The 17,028-nt window shown below is 46.6% G+C and overlaps 1 protein-coding gene across 3 annotated transcripts in view; it reads left to right on the top strand.

The window, feature by feature from the left end:
* The first annotated feature begins 4,441 nt into the window (after nucleotides 1-4,441).
* Nucleotides 4,442-17,028, top strand: part of TMEM163 (transmembrane protein 163) — a 252,859-nt gene continuing 240,272 nt past the window's right edge. For 2 of the 3 annotated variants that reach the window (XR_004481070.2, XM_004265435.3), the window contains exons 1-2: nucleotides 4,450-4,779; nucleotides 10,529-10,648. Coding sequence is in view for 2 of the 3 variants with exons in the window: in XM_004265435.3 (XP_004265483.1) it covers nucleotides 4,578-4,779; nucleotides 10,529-10,648 (322 nt within the window). In the remaining variant the exon portion in view is untranslated. Of the gene's footprint in view, nucleotides 4,780-10,528; nucleotides 10,649-17,028 lie in introns of all 3 variants that reach the window. The other variant, XM_033420276.2, reaches the window with a different exon arrangement.

The following is a 17,028-nucleotide window of genomic DNA, read 5'->3' as shown; positions in this document are numbered from 1 at the left end:
TGGTGGTGGAGCAGTCAGTACACACACAATATTTATCGATTAAGTTCACCATCTTATGGGCACGGTTTGTGGAGCTCCAAAACAATTACAATAGTAACATCAAAGATCACTGACCACAGATCATAACAAATATAATAATTTTAAAAGTTTGAAATATCGTGAGAATTACCAAAATGTGAGATGCATAGTAAGCAAATGCTTTTGGAAAAAATGATGTCAATAGACTTGCTGGATGTGGGGTTGCCTCAAACCTTCCATTTGTTAAAAAATGCAATCTGCAAAGTATAGTAAAGCAAAGCACAATAAAAGAAAGCATGCCTATACCGAACATGTAAAAGGGAATAAATAGCAAAAAAAAGACACCACTCAATTTGTGGTCTTTCAATAGTCAGGTTACATGTTCATGTGCTCTTACCCAAACGTGACTTTCTAAAGTGTCCTGGTGGAAGCCCCCTGATTTAAGAATTTGAGATTTCACAAAATTCACAAAAGTTCCTAAATCCTTAAATATACTAACAAGTTCCAGTAAAAGCCAGTGGAATAGGCTTAAAATTTTGACTCAGTTTAATTCTATGTCATATTCTTTCTAACCATTATTCATGAACATTGTACTCCTGATGACCATATTAAAGTTTCCAAGTAACTTTAAAGTATTATTAAAGACCCCATGTACCTTGTCTTTCCATGGTTTCTCTTCTGCAATGGGCAAAATTTAAGGTTAGGATGTCTACCTCTACTCAAGTCTTCCCATCTCCCCCACTTAATTTTACTTTTTTAAAAGTAGACTTTATTTTTTCAGACAGTTTTAGATTGCAGAAAAATTGAGAAGATAGTATAGAAAGTTGCAATATACCCTGCACCCAGTTTCCCCTATTATTGACATCTTATGTTAGTATGGTACATTGCTTCAATTAATGAATTATAATTGATACATTATTATTACTAAGGCCTCAATTGTTCAGATGTTTTAAATTTTAACCTAATGTTCTTTTTCTGTTCCAGCATCCCATCCAGGATATTTCACATTTAATTGTCATGTCTCCCTAGGCTCCTCTTGGCTGTGACAGTTAAGGCTCCCTTTTCATAATAATTATTATATTACTGTGAGTTATTTGGTACTATTCACTATTGTGATCATGAAATAGAATGCATAGTTAGTCCCTACACACATAGTTTAAACATCAATATAATGACCTAACTACTGATATAATGAAGGAGTAAAACAATAAATATTTAATATGTAGTTGCTTTTATAAATGCTCAGATCTGCATCAGAAATCATAAAAGTCAGATACTTGTACCCATTTATAATTCAAGAGCAATAAGACAAGACTCTGGAATATTACTGACACTTTATTTTTGACATTTTGAAGTGAGAGCTAAATAAAAAATACTCATATACACATTTGGAATTACTGGGCCTGTGACAGTTATACATTTGACAGGTGCTGTTGTATTGATTGCCATGAGTGGAACTGGTGTCACTGTCTTGATTTTCCAAAACAGTGAACAAAGTACAACCTTGCCTAGATTTATGCAGTAGTTGCATTTACAGAAAATCCAGTGTGTACTCAAATGGTGCAAAAAAATATTTTGTCTATATGGAAAACAGAGTTAAAGTTCTAATGTAATTAGAAGCACATTTTAACCGCCCCAGATGTCCAGTCTGACACACAAACAACCCCTGTGCTGCAAAATCCTGCCCTGGAGGCACTTCCTGCGTCCTCCTCCATCTCGCGTTAAACGCCACTGCCCCCTCCTCATCATTGCGAGAACCAATCAAAGCACATGCAAATTTCCAAAACGCCCCGTAGGGGGCGGTACTGCTGTGGGCTGAGGTGCTAGACGGCTTAACAGGGGACTTGCCTTGATTTCTTCCTTTGTAAAATGAGGATAGCAGTAGTTAAGGGATGGAGACAGTGCACGTAAAAAACACTTAGCAAGGTGCCCACACAGTACGTCCTCCAGAATGTAATATAACATCTCCCAGTCAATCAGCAGAGATTGGGGGAACACTGCGTTCCCCCCAGATAGATGCAGATGAGTGAAGATGGGAATCAGGCAAGCACCACATTCCCTGCCTCCAACATGAAATAAGGAGTGAATTATTAAACACTTACAGCTCACAAAAAGGAGAGCCCGGGGAGAGCTGGAGTCAGAGAAATCTTTCTAGAGGAGAGATTGGCTTATTGAGCCAGGGCAGCTGGGTACTTGAAGGAAAATATATTTATCCCATGAATAATAAATAACTCCTAGACCCTTACGTCTCAGAGCGTGGTCTTCAGGCTAGCGGCATCAGCAGCGCCTGGAGGTTTGTTAGAAATCTTAGCTTTTACCCTAGACCCACAGGGTTAGAATCTGCATTTTAACAAGAATCCCAGGTGTTCAACTGCACATTCACTGTTGCGATGTGCTGGCCTAGAGAACCAACTGAGGAACCAGAGGAAAGAACAATAATACTTTATCCTTTGAGAGAACACAGACCTTGGGTGCTTGTGTGAGAGGAATAGAGAGAGTGAGAGAAAAGTTCAGATTGTGGAGGGTAGTAAGGTAGTGAGAATCTCAAAGATTCCTAGAGGAATCAATCTATATCAGAATGTGTGTTATTCAAATGAAGATTCTCTGCCAGATCCCAGATTTACTGAATCAGAATCTCAAAGAACAAGGAATCAGCATTTAAATAAATTTAAAAAAAGCTTCCCCAGATGATTTAAGAATGGGGAGGGACTAACACACCATTGTAAAGCAATTATACTCCAATAAAAACATTAAAAAAAAAGAATGGGAAGGGAGCTTTAGAAAATACCCACATTATCACCTGTGATATTAGAATCTCTAGCAGCAGGTGAGTCCTGGGTATTTTTGTTTGTATACTCCCCAGGTGATTCTTATGTTTGAGAGCCATTGACTGATTAAATGCGAAAACCTGGAGGAAAACAGTCTGGGTGGGAGAGAGTAACAGAGGTGTGTGTGTTGGGGTGTCTACAAGTACCCGAAGTCTGTCTACCTCAGAAGAGAGAAGCAAGACCAGTGGGTAAAAATTTTTGTTGTTTTTTTGTCCAAAGAATCATAGCGTTTTTCTTTGCTTTTTTTCCCCTTCCTTTCCTCCCTCCCTTCCTAGCAAGAAGGGGCCTTTGAAACGCCCTAGTCCCAACTCTTTCCGTTTGTAGTTAGATGAGTGGTCCGAAAGGTAACGTGAGCTGGCCAAGGTCAACTCATATCCTCATTCCAACCCTACAACAGCAACAAAATAAAATGAGACCCTCTTCCCAGTGCTAGTGCTGTTTCCACTGCACGACAAAGGCATTTAAATCCCGCTCCGATTTCCATCGCAGGCAAAGCGAGAATGAGAAAGGAAACTGGTTACTCTTCAGAAAACAGGGTGCCGTTCCCCACAGTAGGCAGGCTTTAAACGAGGAATTGGCATTTTAGAGAACTCATTAAATCTGAAGACTGATTATACATAGGCAGGTGAAATCTAGGTTCCTGAATTTGAATGTTGCTATTACATTCAAGCTGAATCTGACAAATGGCTGATCCCCCCTCGGCACCTCTCCGAGCTACACCGCCGGGCGTGGGTCCCGGAGTAGACGAATTCGCCGCCTCGCTGCGGAGATGAGCCCGACGGCGCAAAGGGACGACCTCCGCGCGCTCAGAGGTGGGGACAGTTGGCCGCGCCAAGAAAGCCAGGGGAGGGCTTCTTGTAGGAGGGAGGCTTCCATCGGAGGCCTGAAGTACGGGCAAGACTCGGCTACTCAGAGGGGAAGGAGAGAGCCGGCTGGGACCAAGGCCCAGGGGCAGTCGCAAGGAGGGCGGGGTGGGGTCCAAACATCTTCTAGAACGCCCTGTGGTCCTAAGATACCCGGCCCCCTTAAGTTGGTGCTGGAGGGCAATCAAAGCTCCTAGAAGAAGGCCCGACACGGATGGGCCTGGGGGCAGGTGAACCTCGTTTTCCCGGGATGGGCGGTGAGGATGGCAGTCCAGGCAGGAGACCCTCCATAGTCTCTGAAGCCTGTGCGACTCCAGAGGAGAAAGATGCCAAATTAGGGCGCTGATGGCTTTTCTACCCAAGCGCGGCCGCAGGCTTCTAGGACGGTAAAGGAGTGGGGTCCGGGGTCGGGGGCGGTCTCCTCTGGTCACCATCCCGCGGCACGAGTGGGGCAGGTCTCCTGTCACACCCTCACCAGGCCCTGCCCCGGCCGCCTGCTAGTCACGGCTCTCCCAGTCGTCCTCCCACACTGCCGAGCCTCCGGGTATCAGGCCTGGCCGCATCCCTCCCTTCCCACCGGCCTCGGAGCGCCGGCTCCGGCGCCCGTGCCTCGGGGCGGGTCCCTGCCGCACGCACCTGCCCCCGGGGGCGGAGCGCGGCGCCGACGACTGGGCTCCAGGCTCTGCCACCCGCCACGCGAGCCGCGCCGCGCCCGCACCCCCCGCCCCCTGCCACCGCCGCACCTCCATTCCGCGGCGCCCGCCCTCCCTCTCCGCGCGGTCGGTGCGTCCCTCCGCCTGTTCCCAGCCGCTGCGCCTCGCACTTCTGACTCGAGTACCCGCCGCGCTCGTCGTCGCCGCCCCGCGCCATGGAGCCGGCCGCGGGCAGCGAACGCCGCAGCCCCCCGGGCCCTGCCGTCCCGCCACCGCCCCGGGTCCACGCGCCCTTGGCCGCCGCCCCCGGCCCGGGCCCGCTGAGCTCCCCCGCGCACGAGCCGCCGCAGCCCGAGGAGGAGCGGCAGCTGCGGATCAGCGAGAGCGGCCAGTTCAGCGACGGGCTGGAGGATCGAGGTGAGCGCGCGCCGCACCGGGTCCCTTCCCCCGGCCCGGCCCCTTCCTCCCGCCGGGCGGGCGCGTTGAGGAGCCGCTGCTCCAGGCCCGCCTCTCCCCGCTGGCGGGTGGGGCCGGACGCGGGGCTTGGCTCCTTGGCGCGCGCGGGGGCGCGGAGCCGGGACTTCCCGCGAAGGCGCGGAGAGCAGAGGGCGGCAGCCCCACCTCCTTCGGCCGGCGCCGCCCGGGCCGCGGAGCCTTCGCCGGAACCCGCGAACCGTGCTGCCTCCTGGGCGACCCCGCCGGGGCCCGCGTCCTCCTCTCGGCCAGCCCTGGTCCCTCCGGCGCCCACTGGAAAAGTTTGCGGGAGGCGTGTGCGTGTGTCTCTGTGTGTGTGTCTGTGTGTGTGTGTGTGTGTGTGATTTTTTTTTTTTTCCTTTTCTTTCGGAGCCGAGCGCTCCCGGGGACTGCGGGTCCTGCTCAGTTGGGAGGGTCCTGAGCTCTGTGCATCCTCCTTCCCCGGCGCCCGCCGGCTCCCCGGGAGAACTTCCCTCTGCGGATTTAGCCTCGAGGAGTCCCTCGGCGACCGCCCCGGCGAACGGGAGTCGGGTGACTCCCGACTCTCATTTACAGGGGACCCAGTTTACCGTGGGTCACTGCCCCGCTGTCTGCCGGTGGGGGGAGAGGCCTGGGACACTTGGATTTGGGCCACCAATCCTGGATGGATGCTACTGGAACGTGATGGTTCCCGGAGCGCCCATCCCTAGCCCCTTCAGAATCCTTCCCAAGACACTGGCCTGGAAGACCGCAAACGTCCCTTTCTGGGGAGGCCAAACCCGACCCTCTGACCGACAGCTGATGCCCCCTTTGGGTTGCCTGTAAGAAATGGGAGAGTACCCTGTTCATTCCCGTGTCTCTCTACATTCCTCTTTTTCTCCCTCTCTCGTTTCCTTTTGCCTCAGAGGGAGCCCTCTTCGTAGCCACGTCTATACCTTCTCTGCTTCTTGCTGAATCGAAATCCAAATCGGCCCCCTCAGAAAGACTCGGTGGCTTTCCTAAACCCGGTTAGTGGCCGAAACGGGATTCTGACAGCCGGCCCTTAACGGGGAGCCGGCTCGTCGCCACTTCCACCCCCTGTTCTTGGAAGCCTTATTTTGTTGGCTGCGGCGGATTTGTATATTTCAGTCTTCGCAGGTTTCTGTCCTATTCTTAGTATCTCCTGTACATTTTTATTCCGGTTTAGTGTTCGGATGCACGATCTCTTTCGTCTTAGAAATTTTAAACTGTAGCATGTGAAGCATGCAAACGGCAATTCCCAGAGAATCGGCAGGGATGCCCGGGTGAGAACTGGAGCCCCTCCAGGTGCAACGAGTTCCGCGCCTATGTTGCAGTTTCTCCTCCTGTTCTCACCTAACTCGACTATCATTTTCGAGCTGATGATGGGTGACATCACAAGCACCCAGCAAAACCTGTTATTTTTAGTGTAGGTCGTGTTAATTACCTTTCCCACTATAACTAGTGTTGTAGGATTTTAAAATTTTGCATTGAAGAAACACCGAACCCTGGGCTGGGCTTATTTTTGTAGCATTGCAGGTCATCTGTAAAAGCTGGCCTATTTCTCCCCACCTCACAAAATGATAGGAGGGAAAAAAGTGCTAGGGCCAGTTAATATTTAGTGTCATTTTGTAGCTCATGCTCAAGTGTAAAAAGCCCTTCTGAATTTATTCTTAAGGTTATTTTTCACTGGTCAACTGAATTTCATTTTCCATTATGTTATAGCATGAAAGCATTCACTGTTCATAAACTGTCACTATGTGAAAGCGCTGCATGTCACACACTGCCTCTCTGTTAAGATGAACCCTGTCCCCCAAAGAACCCAGCGCCATTTGGCGTTGAAAGCTGAAAGTCAGTGTGACATTCTTCTGTTTGACCCATTCCTGGCAGCAAAGAGTTAATGCTGAATGAGTCATTTTTATTAAATAAATCAGAAGCTTACCTAGGGAGGTTTCTTATAATATTTTGTGTTTGTGTTATTTTTTATTAACGGGGCTGCATCTTTCCAATATCGATGTTTTGTATCCCTTGGGAACTGTTCCATTGCTGCTACCTTTTTCCTAATGGTGAGAGGATTTGGGGAGGAGGAAGCCTCAGCAGTTGCTTGATGTGTATCTCTACATCACGTCTGGCTTGCTTTCTTCGAGGCCTAAATACCTACCAATGGGTATGTGTGTTTGTGGTGGGTGGGCACCTGGATTTGTACCTATACTTGGCCTTCTCTCTTGCCCTAAATTCCTTCTGACCTATCACATCTAGTGTTTGGAGACTTGAGAGGTACTTTTTCCTTAGAAGTGATGTGGGCTGGTTCCCAGAACCCTAATGAGCTCATATTGTCAGCCAAATGACACTGCAGTTACTGAGCCTTGTAGTTCAGGGAGCAAGAGGTTTGTGGTCCAAGACCTTTAGGGACTAAAACAAAACATAGGCCAAGTTTGTCTTACGCATTTCCACGCCCTACCTTTTAATACCCACTCTTCTCCCCACAGGTGTTTTCCCATCATTCTGCCCCAAGCCTTAGGGCCCTAGAGTGTTACATGCTTCAGCATTTCCTACTACCTTCCCATCTAATGAATATACCCCTTCCTTCAGAGAATCCAAGCGGGACTAACTCATAGGAGAAAGCAATTGGAACTAATTCATACTAGCATGGAAATGACTGATGGCTTCAATCTCCCTGCATATATTTGCATCTCCTCCCCCCCCCAAATAAGGTATCAGTCCTTCATTAATACAACCCTTATGCTTACTCTTGCCAGGCCCAAATTACAAATAGGTGAAATTCAAGTAAGATTAAAAATTTGAATGTGGAGGCCAACTATGGGTAGGAAGGATCCAGCCCTGTGTGCACATTTGAGGCCTGCCTTGGCTTCTGTAGGCTGTGCTGCTTTTCTTCTACCTTTGACACGCAGCTTCCTGAAAGCTTCAGGAATTCTCAGCGCATCTCTGTGTCTTGCACGTGTGCGTGCAGCTAACACGGGGCGGAGGTAGTGGCACCTGTGTGCGGACCTTTCATTTATGAGCTGGGTCCTCATAGGTCATTATACCCCACTTCCTTTGAGGAGTGGGAAGTTTTCCATTCTTGGTATTAGCTCTAATTTTAGGAAGGAAAACTAGCAGGAAACAGAAGGTTGGATAGAAATGGGAAAGTTCTTCCCTTCTTGGACAGTCTTCCAATTTACTCCAATGTTTAAAGTTTGAAGCATCTCATGGGGAAGCACATACAGGATCAGATCTGCGGAAGAACTACCAGTCCTGCTGATCAGAGGATTCACCTGCCACCTTGGCAGGGCAGTGCAGCCCAGGTGAGCTGGCATCCCAGACTCCCTCCAAGGGGAGTGCTGGCCCACTCGGGGGTGAGGCACATGATTGGTCTGTGCGGTCAGCTCCAGTCATATTGTTGGAAACAGCTGGCTTTGGTAGGGAAAATAAATGTCATGTGTTGGAATTGAAAACCCAGATCCTTGTTGTTTCTCTTAGAAAATTAAATCTACTTCTAGAAGAAACCTCGTTTTTACCCCCAGTGGATAACCTCTCAAGATGGTTGCTGTCACAGTACCCAGCAAATGAACTGCTTATTTGAGTCAGTACTTAAATGTTACAGCTTCACTTCTCTTGAAAATCAACTGGCCAGGATGAAAGAAAGATTTCCATATCATTTGGGCAAAGGGAAATAAATTATCGGGAGTCACTGGGACCTGCTTATTCTAGGTTGTGGCTTTAACTGGAGTCAAGGGTGATCACAGCTGAAAATTAGAATGGGGTGTTTTTCAGCAGGTAGGGAAGCAGACAAAGGGACAGTTTGAAATCACTTGTACCCAGGGCACAATTTGATAAGAGAGAAGGTCTTTTTTCTGTCCAAGTGCATTTTTAAAGGAAGGTCTGGGGAGATTTTTACAGTGAGGTGATGGAGATGGAGTTCATTACCTACCTTTTGCAAATTCATCTACCTTTTGCTTGTAAATAAGTCTACAGGTTTCAATGATTAAAAAATCTGTGGGGCCTTCCCTGGTGGTGCAGTGGTTGAGAATCCGCCTGCCAATGCAGGGGACACGGGTTCAAGCCCTGGTCTGGGAAGATCCCACATGCCGCGGAGCAACTAAGCCCGTGCACCACAACTACTGAGCCTGCGAGCCACAACTACTGAGCCCTCGTGCCACAACTACTGAAGCCCGTACACCTAGAGCCCATGCTCCACAACAAGAGAAGCCACTGCAATGAGAAGCCTGTGCAGCACAATGAAGAGTAGCCCCCACTCACCACAACTAGAGAAAGCCCACGCGCAGCAACGAAGACCCAACACAGCCAAAAATAAAATAAAAAAAAAATAAATTTATTAAAAAAAAATCTGTGTCTGTACACTGGACTCAGTAAGGAGGCTTCTCCACATTTCCTGTTTATTTAGGCCCTCTTCAGGGTGCTTAAATCTGGGTAGTTAATGGAATTGGGAAGTTTTAACAGGGTCCTTGTTATAATTTTTGAGCAGGATGCAGTTTTTGGCAACCAGAGGCTTAATGTGGTACCCAGTCAGTCTAATGGAAAGATGCCTTTTCCACAATGCTTAGGTGTGATTTGTTGCACACTGCCTTATTTTACAGGTGGGTGCTTAAGCTCTGACTACCAATTCCTTCATCATTTGGAGCTGTTGTGATGAGGCTGCTCCACCTCTGAAAGGTATATTATGGGTTGTTTGGCCAGAGATGTTGTCCTGTTTATGTAGAATGCCGGGCTGAGAGTTTGGTTCTTCATGCAGCTAAGAGATGCCGTATATGATCTCTTTACAAAGGAGAAGAAAAAATATAAATCAAGATCGTGCTGAAGATGTTTTAGTCTTCAACCCATGGCTGCTGAAGCTTGGGCATTGCCTCAGAGTCGTCCTGAATTTCTGTTACTGTTGAGGCCTCTCAATGTTGAAAGCAGAGGAGACGAAATCAAACATTTCTTACACGTGACCCACCTGGGGAGCGACCTCCAGTTTCAGCAGGTTTACCCCGCTTCAATAGTGTGAGAAGTTTTTGACATTTGACTGATACACAGGAATAGATACTATAGAGCAGAAAGAGAGGGAAGAAAACGTGGCATGTCATTTAGGCCTGGTGGCTGTTGGTTGTGGTTAAAGAGGAATGGCCCTCCTTCTGTTAACTGTTGAGGGGAGGCGTGGGGGCATTTGTATTCCACAACCCCAAAACCCGGTCCGCCAGTTAGGGCCATGCTGATGGAGCAATGCAAATCAGTGCCACGCTGAGGAGCCCAAATGCCCAACCAGATGTGGGCTACCTGTGCTCTTTTTCTAATGAAAAAGTCTCGTTAGAAGGAGCAGCACCTATGTGAGCCAGTGAGCCACAGGGGCGGGGGGATGGCTGGGGTCATATGTCAGGTCAGGGGGTGGTAGGGTACTTGAGAAAGAAGACAGCTGCCATTACCCTTGGGAACACGAGTCAAATATTGCCAGAGCCCGAGATCTTTCAAGAGAGGCTAGAAAGCTTGATTTCCGTGCGACGCTCCTAAATGTTAAAACACCTCTTGGATCACTGAATCACTTTGCCGTACACCTGAAACTAACACAGTGTTGTAAATCAACTATATTTCAATGGAAAAACCCCACATCTCGGCCGCGGGCTGTCAGTTTGCAATCCTTGGCTAAGAAAGAATAGCTCTAGTTGTGGGTTTCTTAATAAGGAAATGCCTAACTTCCTTTTCTCCTTGTTTTTGTCAGGCTTACTAGAAAGCAGCACTCGGCTAAAACCCCACGAAGCCCAGAACTACAGAAAGAAGGCGTTGTGGGTCTCCTGGTTCTCCATTATTGTCACACTGGCCCTGGCGGTGGCTGCCTTTAGTGAGTATCCAGCGTCTTGCTGAGCGATGTATGTGCCGGTGTTGCCTGTTTTATTCTCTGACTCCTATGGGATGTGCTTTTGCTTTTAGCCGACTGTCATTGATGAGTAAATTGTTTTCAATGGTTGCATAGTCAGGTTGCTTATAAATTAGCAAAATGGCTTCTCTCCTCTGCAGAGGCAAGAGGTGGTGAAGAAGAAGAAATAGAGAACGTGGCTGGGGGCTTTGGCTCTCATCAGTATGCGGGTTCGTGGTAGTAGATTCTGGCTGCCAGCTGAATAGTGAAAATATTCCCTTGGTGGATGCCTTCAGCCTGGGCTGGCGTGTGACAAATGTACGTCCTTGAGATTCGTATTTTGAGCCTCATGCCACCAGATGAGTGCAATCTCTCCCCCGATTATATCTGCGTAAGGTTTAGAATAAAATCATCCGTACGTTTTAATGAAAGGAGAATGGGAGGGTCCTCTCTCAAGTTTTCAGTGGCCACGGAAACAAAAATATTTATTATAATCAAGAGGAACGAAGACAACTGAACACTTTCTGCCCATGGATGATCCTGTTTCCGTGTTAGGAAGCCCCATGACATGCGTTTTCTCTGCTAACATTTGCAGCCTATAGAGATGTGTGTGTGATGTTTATTCTTATTACATCGTGCGGTGATTCACAAGCTTAAGCAGTGACATTCAGCTTCAGCTCAACCTTGCTGGAAACCACAGTGTTTTTTATTTATTTTCTTTAATGTTAGGGAAAAGAATGTATTTTGTGCGTTTCGTGATTAATTTATGACTTTAACAGAAAGATCTATATTCTAAGTGATGAGTATCGTACGAGGTGTCTCATGTGACACCCCACAGAGTAGGAGAAGAAAGGGCTGTGTCCGCCAGAAGATGCTGCCCTGTGTGTGTTTGAAATTCCATTCTGCACAGTTAGAGCTGCTGCTGCAAGTTGGTGTTGGCTCCCAAGAGGGAATATTAGAATTTGACCAAGTGTTCCCTGCAAAACTCAGCATATATTCCTGGAAGCAATTTATATTGGAAACACTGTAGTACCATGTCTTGGCTTTTTGTTTTGTTTTTTAATTTTTTTTTCTGATTCCTGTTTTTTTTTTTTTAAAGGGAGGTTGCAATTTTAATTTATTTATTATTTATTTATGGCTGTGTTGTGTCTTCGTTTCTGTGCGTGGGCTTTCTCTAGTTGTGGCAAGCGGGGACCACTCTTCATCGCGGTGCGCGGGCCTCTCACTATCGTGGTCTCTCCCGTTGCGGAGCACAGGCTCCAGACGCGCAGGCTCAGTAATTGTGGCTCATGAGCCCAGTTGCTCCGCGGCACGTGGGATCTTCCCAGACCAGGGCTCGAACTTGTGTCCCCCGCATTGGCAGGCAGATTCTCAACCACTGCACCACCAGGGAAGCCCTGTTTTTTGTTTTCTTAAAGCCACACGTTTAGCAGCCAAGAATAATGCATTTCAGGGTAGAAACATTTACCAGTGAGCCAGAAATCTGATCAAGAAGAATTCTGGGAAGGGTAAGCTGGGATGAAGTGAGAGAGTGGCATGGACATATATACACTACCAAACGTAAAACAGATAGCTAGTGGGAAGCAGCCGCATAGCACAGGGAAATCAGCTCGGTGCTTTGTGACCACCTAGAGGGGTGTGATAGGGAGGGTGGGAGGGAGGGAGATGCAAGAGGGAAGAGATGTGGGAACATATGTATATGTATAACTGATTCACTTTGTTATAAAGCAGAAACTAACACAACATTATAAAGCAATTACACTCCAACAAAGATGTTAAAAAAAAAAGAGGAATTCTGATTCCTGAAAATAGCTCTTCCTCCTCCTTTTTTTTTTTTTTTAATGCTGAATCAAGAATAACGAGCCCAGTTGATGTCCCTGGAGCCCGACTGATGTCCCTGCAGCATAATTTGGTGGCTGGTGGTGGGGTCCGAATCTGACACCATAATTTACATATGGAAAGAAAGAGGAATGCCAGGAAGGGAGAGGTGATTTACAAACAGAATAATAGTTACTCCCGTGCACGGCTGTGTGCCTGATAGAGATGTTAACAACTCTATAACGTGGGTGTTTGAATGAGGACCTGAATGTGAAGAAATGCTGAGCAAGTCTTTCCTTTGGGAGAAGAATCCTACATTTGATGTCTTTAATCTCAGAATAAGAACAAATTTGGAGGAAATTTTGGTTTCCCATATTATGCCTGATCAGTTGAGTTATCATAAAAACTTTGTTCCATTCCTTATAATAGGAAAAGACTGTTGCATAATGCATATGGAATTCGAATATTGCTTTGTGAGAAGCGTTCTGTTTCTTTTCAGAACAGTCTTACCACTTTTTTATGGCAGGCAAACAATTTAACTCCTGTAAGTTCTTGCCTATAAAATGTTGGCATTGACATATACGTGATATGATCTTTGTTGCTTTCTATGGTACATTCAGTTTGTTCCCAAGTTGCTTTCAACTTGTTCTGGTCCAGTGAAACCAAAACATGTAGAGGATAAACTATATTTTTCCCGCTTTAACTACAGAGTAGCTTCAGTGTATGTGCACCTGTGTTTCGTATTTTAGACCCTTGAGGTGGCCTGTGGCTGTGTTGTTAGCGCTGCTGGTTTTACTCTTTAGTTTCCTAAGTTTATTTTGTAATATGAAATATTAAAAAAAATTTAAGGCATCGTTTACATGTTGACAGGCCTTCGCTCAATCCTTTTCATAGTTTTGAAGGGAGAGAAAATCAGTAGAGATTAAGCAATATAAACTGACTTTTGAAGTTGTGTAAATTAGTATTTCAAGGAAAATGGTACGTTTCAGGAAGTGCAGTAAAAGTGTTTTTTAAAAAGTGTCAGAAGGAGCCCCCAGTCTTATTCTCCAAGGAGGTGGTTGACAGAGAGATGGGATAAAATGGAATATGGTCTGGCTTAGCAAACCCCCGTTTTATCCTGTGAAATGGTCAGGTTGAACCAGTTAGCATTTTAAAGAGAATTGCTATAGAATGCAGTGCTTTGAGATGGCAGAGAAGTGTTTGGAGTGTGTGTCTGCGCACGCGTGCGTGCGTGCGTGCGTGCGTGTGTGTGTGTGTGTGTGTGTGTGTGTGTTGCCGGGGGTGATAATCATGGTGAAGAGTAGAAGACTGTGTTTATTGTCATGGCTTCTTGCCACTACTGGATGGTAAACTCTTTGGGGGCAGGATGAACATCTTTACATGGAATCAGTACTCAAGACTGTTGAATGAATGAACAGAGAGAAATCTTAAAAAGTGTTTTTTCAGTTAAGTGGAAGGAAAAGATTTCTTAGAAATAAATTTCATCTGAACATTTGTTTAGATACCAGGCTTAGGTCTCATTTATTTTACGAACAATTGAAATCTTGTCGAGACAGCTGGAAAATCCGACAGCCATTCCCTGGCGAAGGGCCTTGTCTTGGAGCTGTTTCTGCAGGTTCAGTTAGAAACCCATCTTTATCTCCCCACCTGCCATTTTCTCTTTACTCGTAGATGCTGATTTTTAGCTGAGCATCCTCTGGAGAAAGGCTGTTGTCTCTTTTGTGTTTGGAAATGAGGCTGCTGGATATATATGTTAGGGGGGCACTTTTTCTCAGGGCTGGGAAGATTTGTATTTTTACATAGTGTGTACATTGCAAATAAAGACTATTACCTTTTACTTCCTATATGCTTCCAAGTAATCAGGTATGCCATGTTTTCCCAAATTAGTACTTTCCAAAAGACCATTAGATGAAACTAGCTTTGGTCAGCATTACTGAGTGATCTGTGACAAATCACTTACATATGTAACTACGGTTGACATTCGTATGTCTGGTGTAGTTTGAAAAATTAGGTGAATTTTCAGAGTTTGTGACTTGAAAGTATTTTGAGGGGAATATGTGCTTTGAAAGGGAAATGAACTATTTTTGATAATACTTGGTAATGTAGTGATTCTTTGGACCTGCTCAAATGCTGATATAAAACCAGATGGTAATACATCTTGAATATTTCAGAGAGAGCTCTAGCTTGGCTTTAAAATTACTTCTGTTTATAATCGGTAGGCAGCATGGAAAATGGCAATCCTGTTATGAACAAACCTTAAAAAAAATCTGTTTTAATAATGAGGCTAGAAAGAGAACAGAAGTTCTGTTTCAAAATTCAGAGTTTTGACATCATTGATGTCTTTGTTAGAATGATTTAGGAAAATACATTCTAACTCTTTCTGAGCTTTGAATGAGTGCAAGTTAATTTTTAGGCACTCAATACATGTTCTGTGAGAAATGAAGATATATTTGAAACATTCTCAGGGGAAAACTTTTCCTAAGATACACAGTTCTACTTAAAAAAAAAAAAGTACTCCAAACCAAGATCTTCTCAGAAAAAAGCTCACTCAAAAATTTTGTCAATCAGTAGATTTAAGAATTAGAAAATTTTCTGGGGCTTCCCTGGTGGCGCAGTGGTTGAGAGTCCGCCTGCCGATGCAGGGGACACGGGTTCGTGCCCCGGTCCGGGAAGATCCCACATGCCGCGGAGCGGCTGGGCCCGTGAGCCATGGCCGCTGAGCCTGCGCGTCCGGAGCCTGTGCTCCGCAACGGGAGAGGCCACAGCGGTGAGAGGCCCACGTGCCGCAAAAAAAAAAAAAAAAAAAAAAAGAATTAGAAAATTTTCTGAAAGGAGTGATTTTATATTTGGGAGTTTTAAAGTAATATCTCTGGTTTTCATATAAACTGTTGACCCTTAAAAATGGTAGAATAAGTGTACTTATTCTTTTTATTTTTAATTTGTGAGTCCAAGAGTTGAAAGATAAGTGAAATGAAATGACAGATTCTTCTATAAACTCAGCAAAATATGTCTGGGAACTTTTTTAGGTATCTCTCAAGTGACACATTTGTGAGGTGGGAAAGAAGATAGAAGATCCTCCAGTGGCTTTCTGGTGCCCTAAGAGTAACGTCTAAATAGTTACAGTGGTGGGACTTCCCTGGCGGTCCAGTGGTTAAGACTCTGCTTCCAGTGCAGGAGGACAGTCGGGGAACTAAGATCCCGTATGACCTGCGGCGTGGCCAAAAAAAATTTTACAGTGGCCTAAAACGTGCGTCCTGGTCTGACCCTTGCCCCACTTTCTCAGACACCCCAACTTCTCCTCAGGATGCAAGTGGGCATCTTTCAGCAAAGCTCATCTTCCCATGGATCTCCAGGTGGCTGAATCCTCAGAGGGCCCTCCCCAGCCACCAGGACTCATCCCCCAGAGTAGTTTTACCCATCACACGGTGTATTTTCTTCATCCCAGTTTTCCCCTTTGTGTCCCCTATGCCATTGGATGATGACACCTGTGAGGGCCTCTCCTCTCCTGCCTGTGTCCTTAAGACTCAACCCCTGAACTGTTTCCCTGAACCAAAGACTTCAACAGTTGGTTTCTATTCTGTTCATAGAATGATCCTTCGTGTTGTTTGCTGTTCTTTTTTCTTCCTATCGATAAAAGAACTATGTGCACATTATAAAAATTCATGAGGCCAAAGGTACACGGTGCCAGTCTCTTTTCCATCCTAAGCTCTCTCCCTGTTACTGCTCCTCCCGGACGATGTTTGTTGCTCGTGTCTTGTATTTTCTTCTAGACATTCTCTGGGCACGGGAAGCCCAGATGTGGTGCTGTGCACGCTTCCCGTTGGTACTTAGGTTAGATATGGCGTCTTATTCTTGCTGGTCTTCTAAAGAGCCCGGCCTCTTCCCAAGCTGCTGTTTCCCTAGTGTAGTGTGAAGTCGATTCGAGGTGGAGAGTTTTCCGGAACAACTTCCCAACCACGGCCTGCCTGGGCTGCTGAGCCGGGTGACACGGTGGGGGCAGGATGTGGGCAGGAAGCTTGTGAGCCACATCCTGGCCGTGCCGAGTGGGATAACTTGCCACCCGGGAACGTGCCGGGCGAATGATAACCGGGGATGCTGATTCTGAGAGGTGGAAACCGGGAGGGAGGAACAGGCTGAAACACAGTTTGGGCGCCTCATCCTGACAACACGCCCTGCCTCTGGGTTCCTCCTTCATATCCTCGAGGTCGTGTCCTCACAGGTTGCTGCCTGGTCCCCTCCCCCATACGCTGGCTCAGTGATGCCTCTCGGACACGGAGTAGTGTTTTCGTCCCACCCCTTTGCTTACCTAGAGGCTCCTCCTGATCTTGGCCCCGCCTTCCTGGCTGTGCTCGGCTCCTCCCATCTCCCGGCCATGCCAGCCCACAAGCACCCCCATGTAGTTCCCTAAATGCTGCGTCCAGCCCTGCGCTCTCATACCCATGCACCTGCTCTGCCCTTGGCCTCAGATGCCCTTTGTTCCTGACCCCCCGCTTTGTTTTCTTGCTAAATTGTACTTATCCCCCAAAACTGAGATGAAAGATCCCCTC

The sequence above is a fragment of the Orcinus orca genome, chromosome 7, assembly GCF_937001465.1.
Source record: "Orcinus orca chromosome 7, mOrcOrc1.1, whole genome shotgun sequence".
NCBI lineage: Eukaryota > Metazoa > Chordata > Mammalia > Artiodactyla > Delphinidae > Orcinus > Orcinus orca.
The sequence above is the reverse complement of the archived record's forward strand: the minus strand, read 5'-3'. Positions and strand labels throughout refer to the sequence as shown.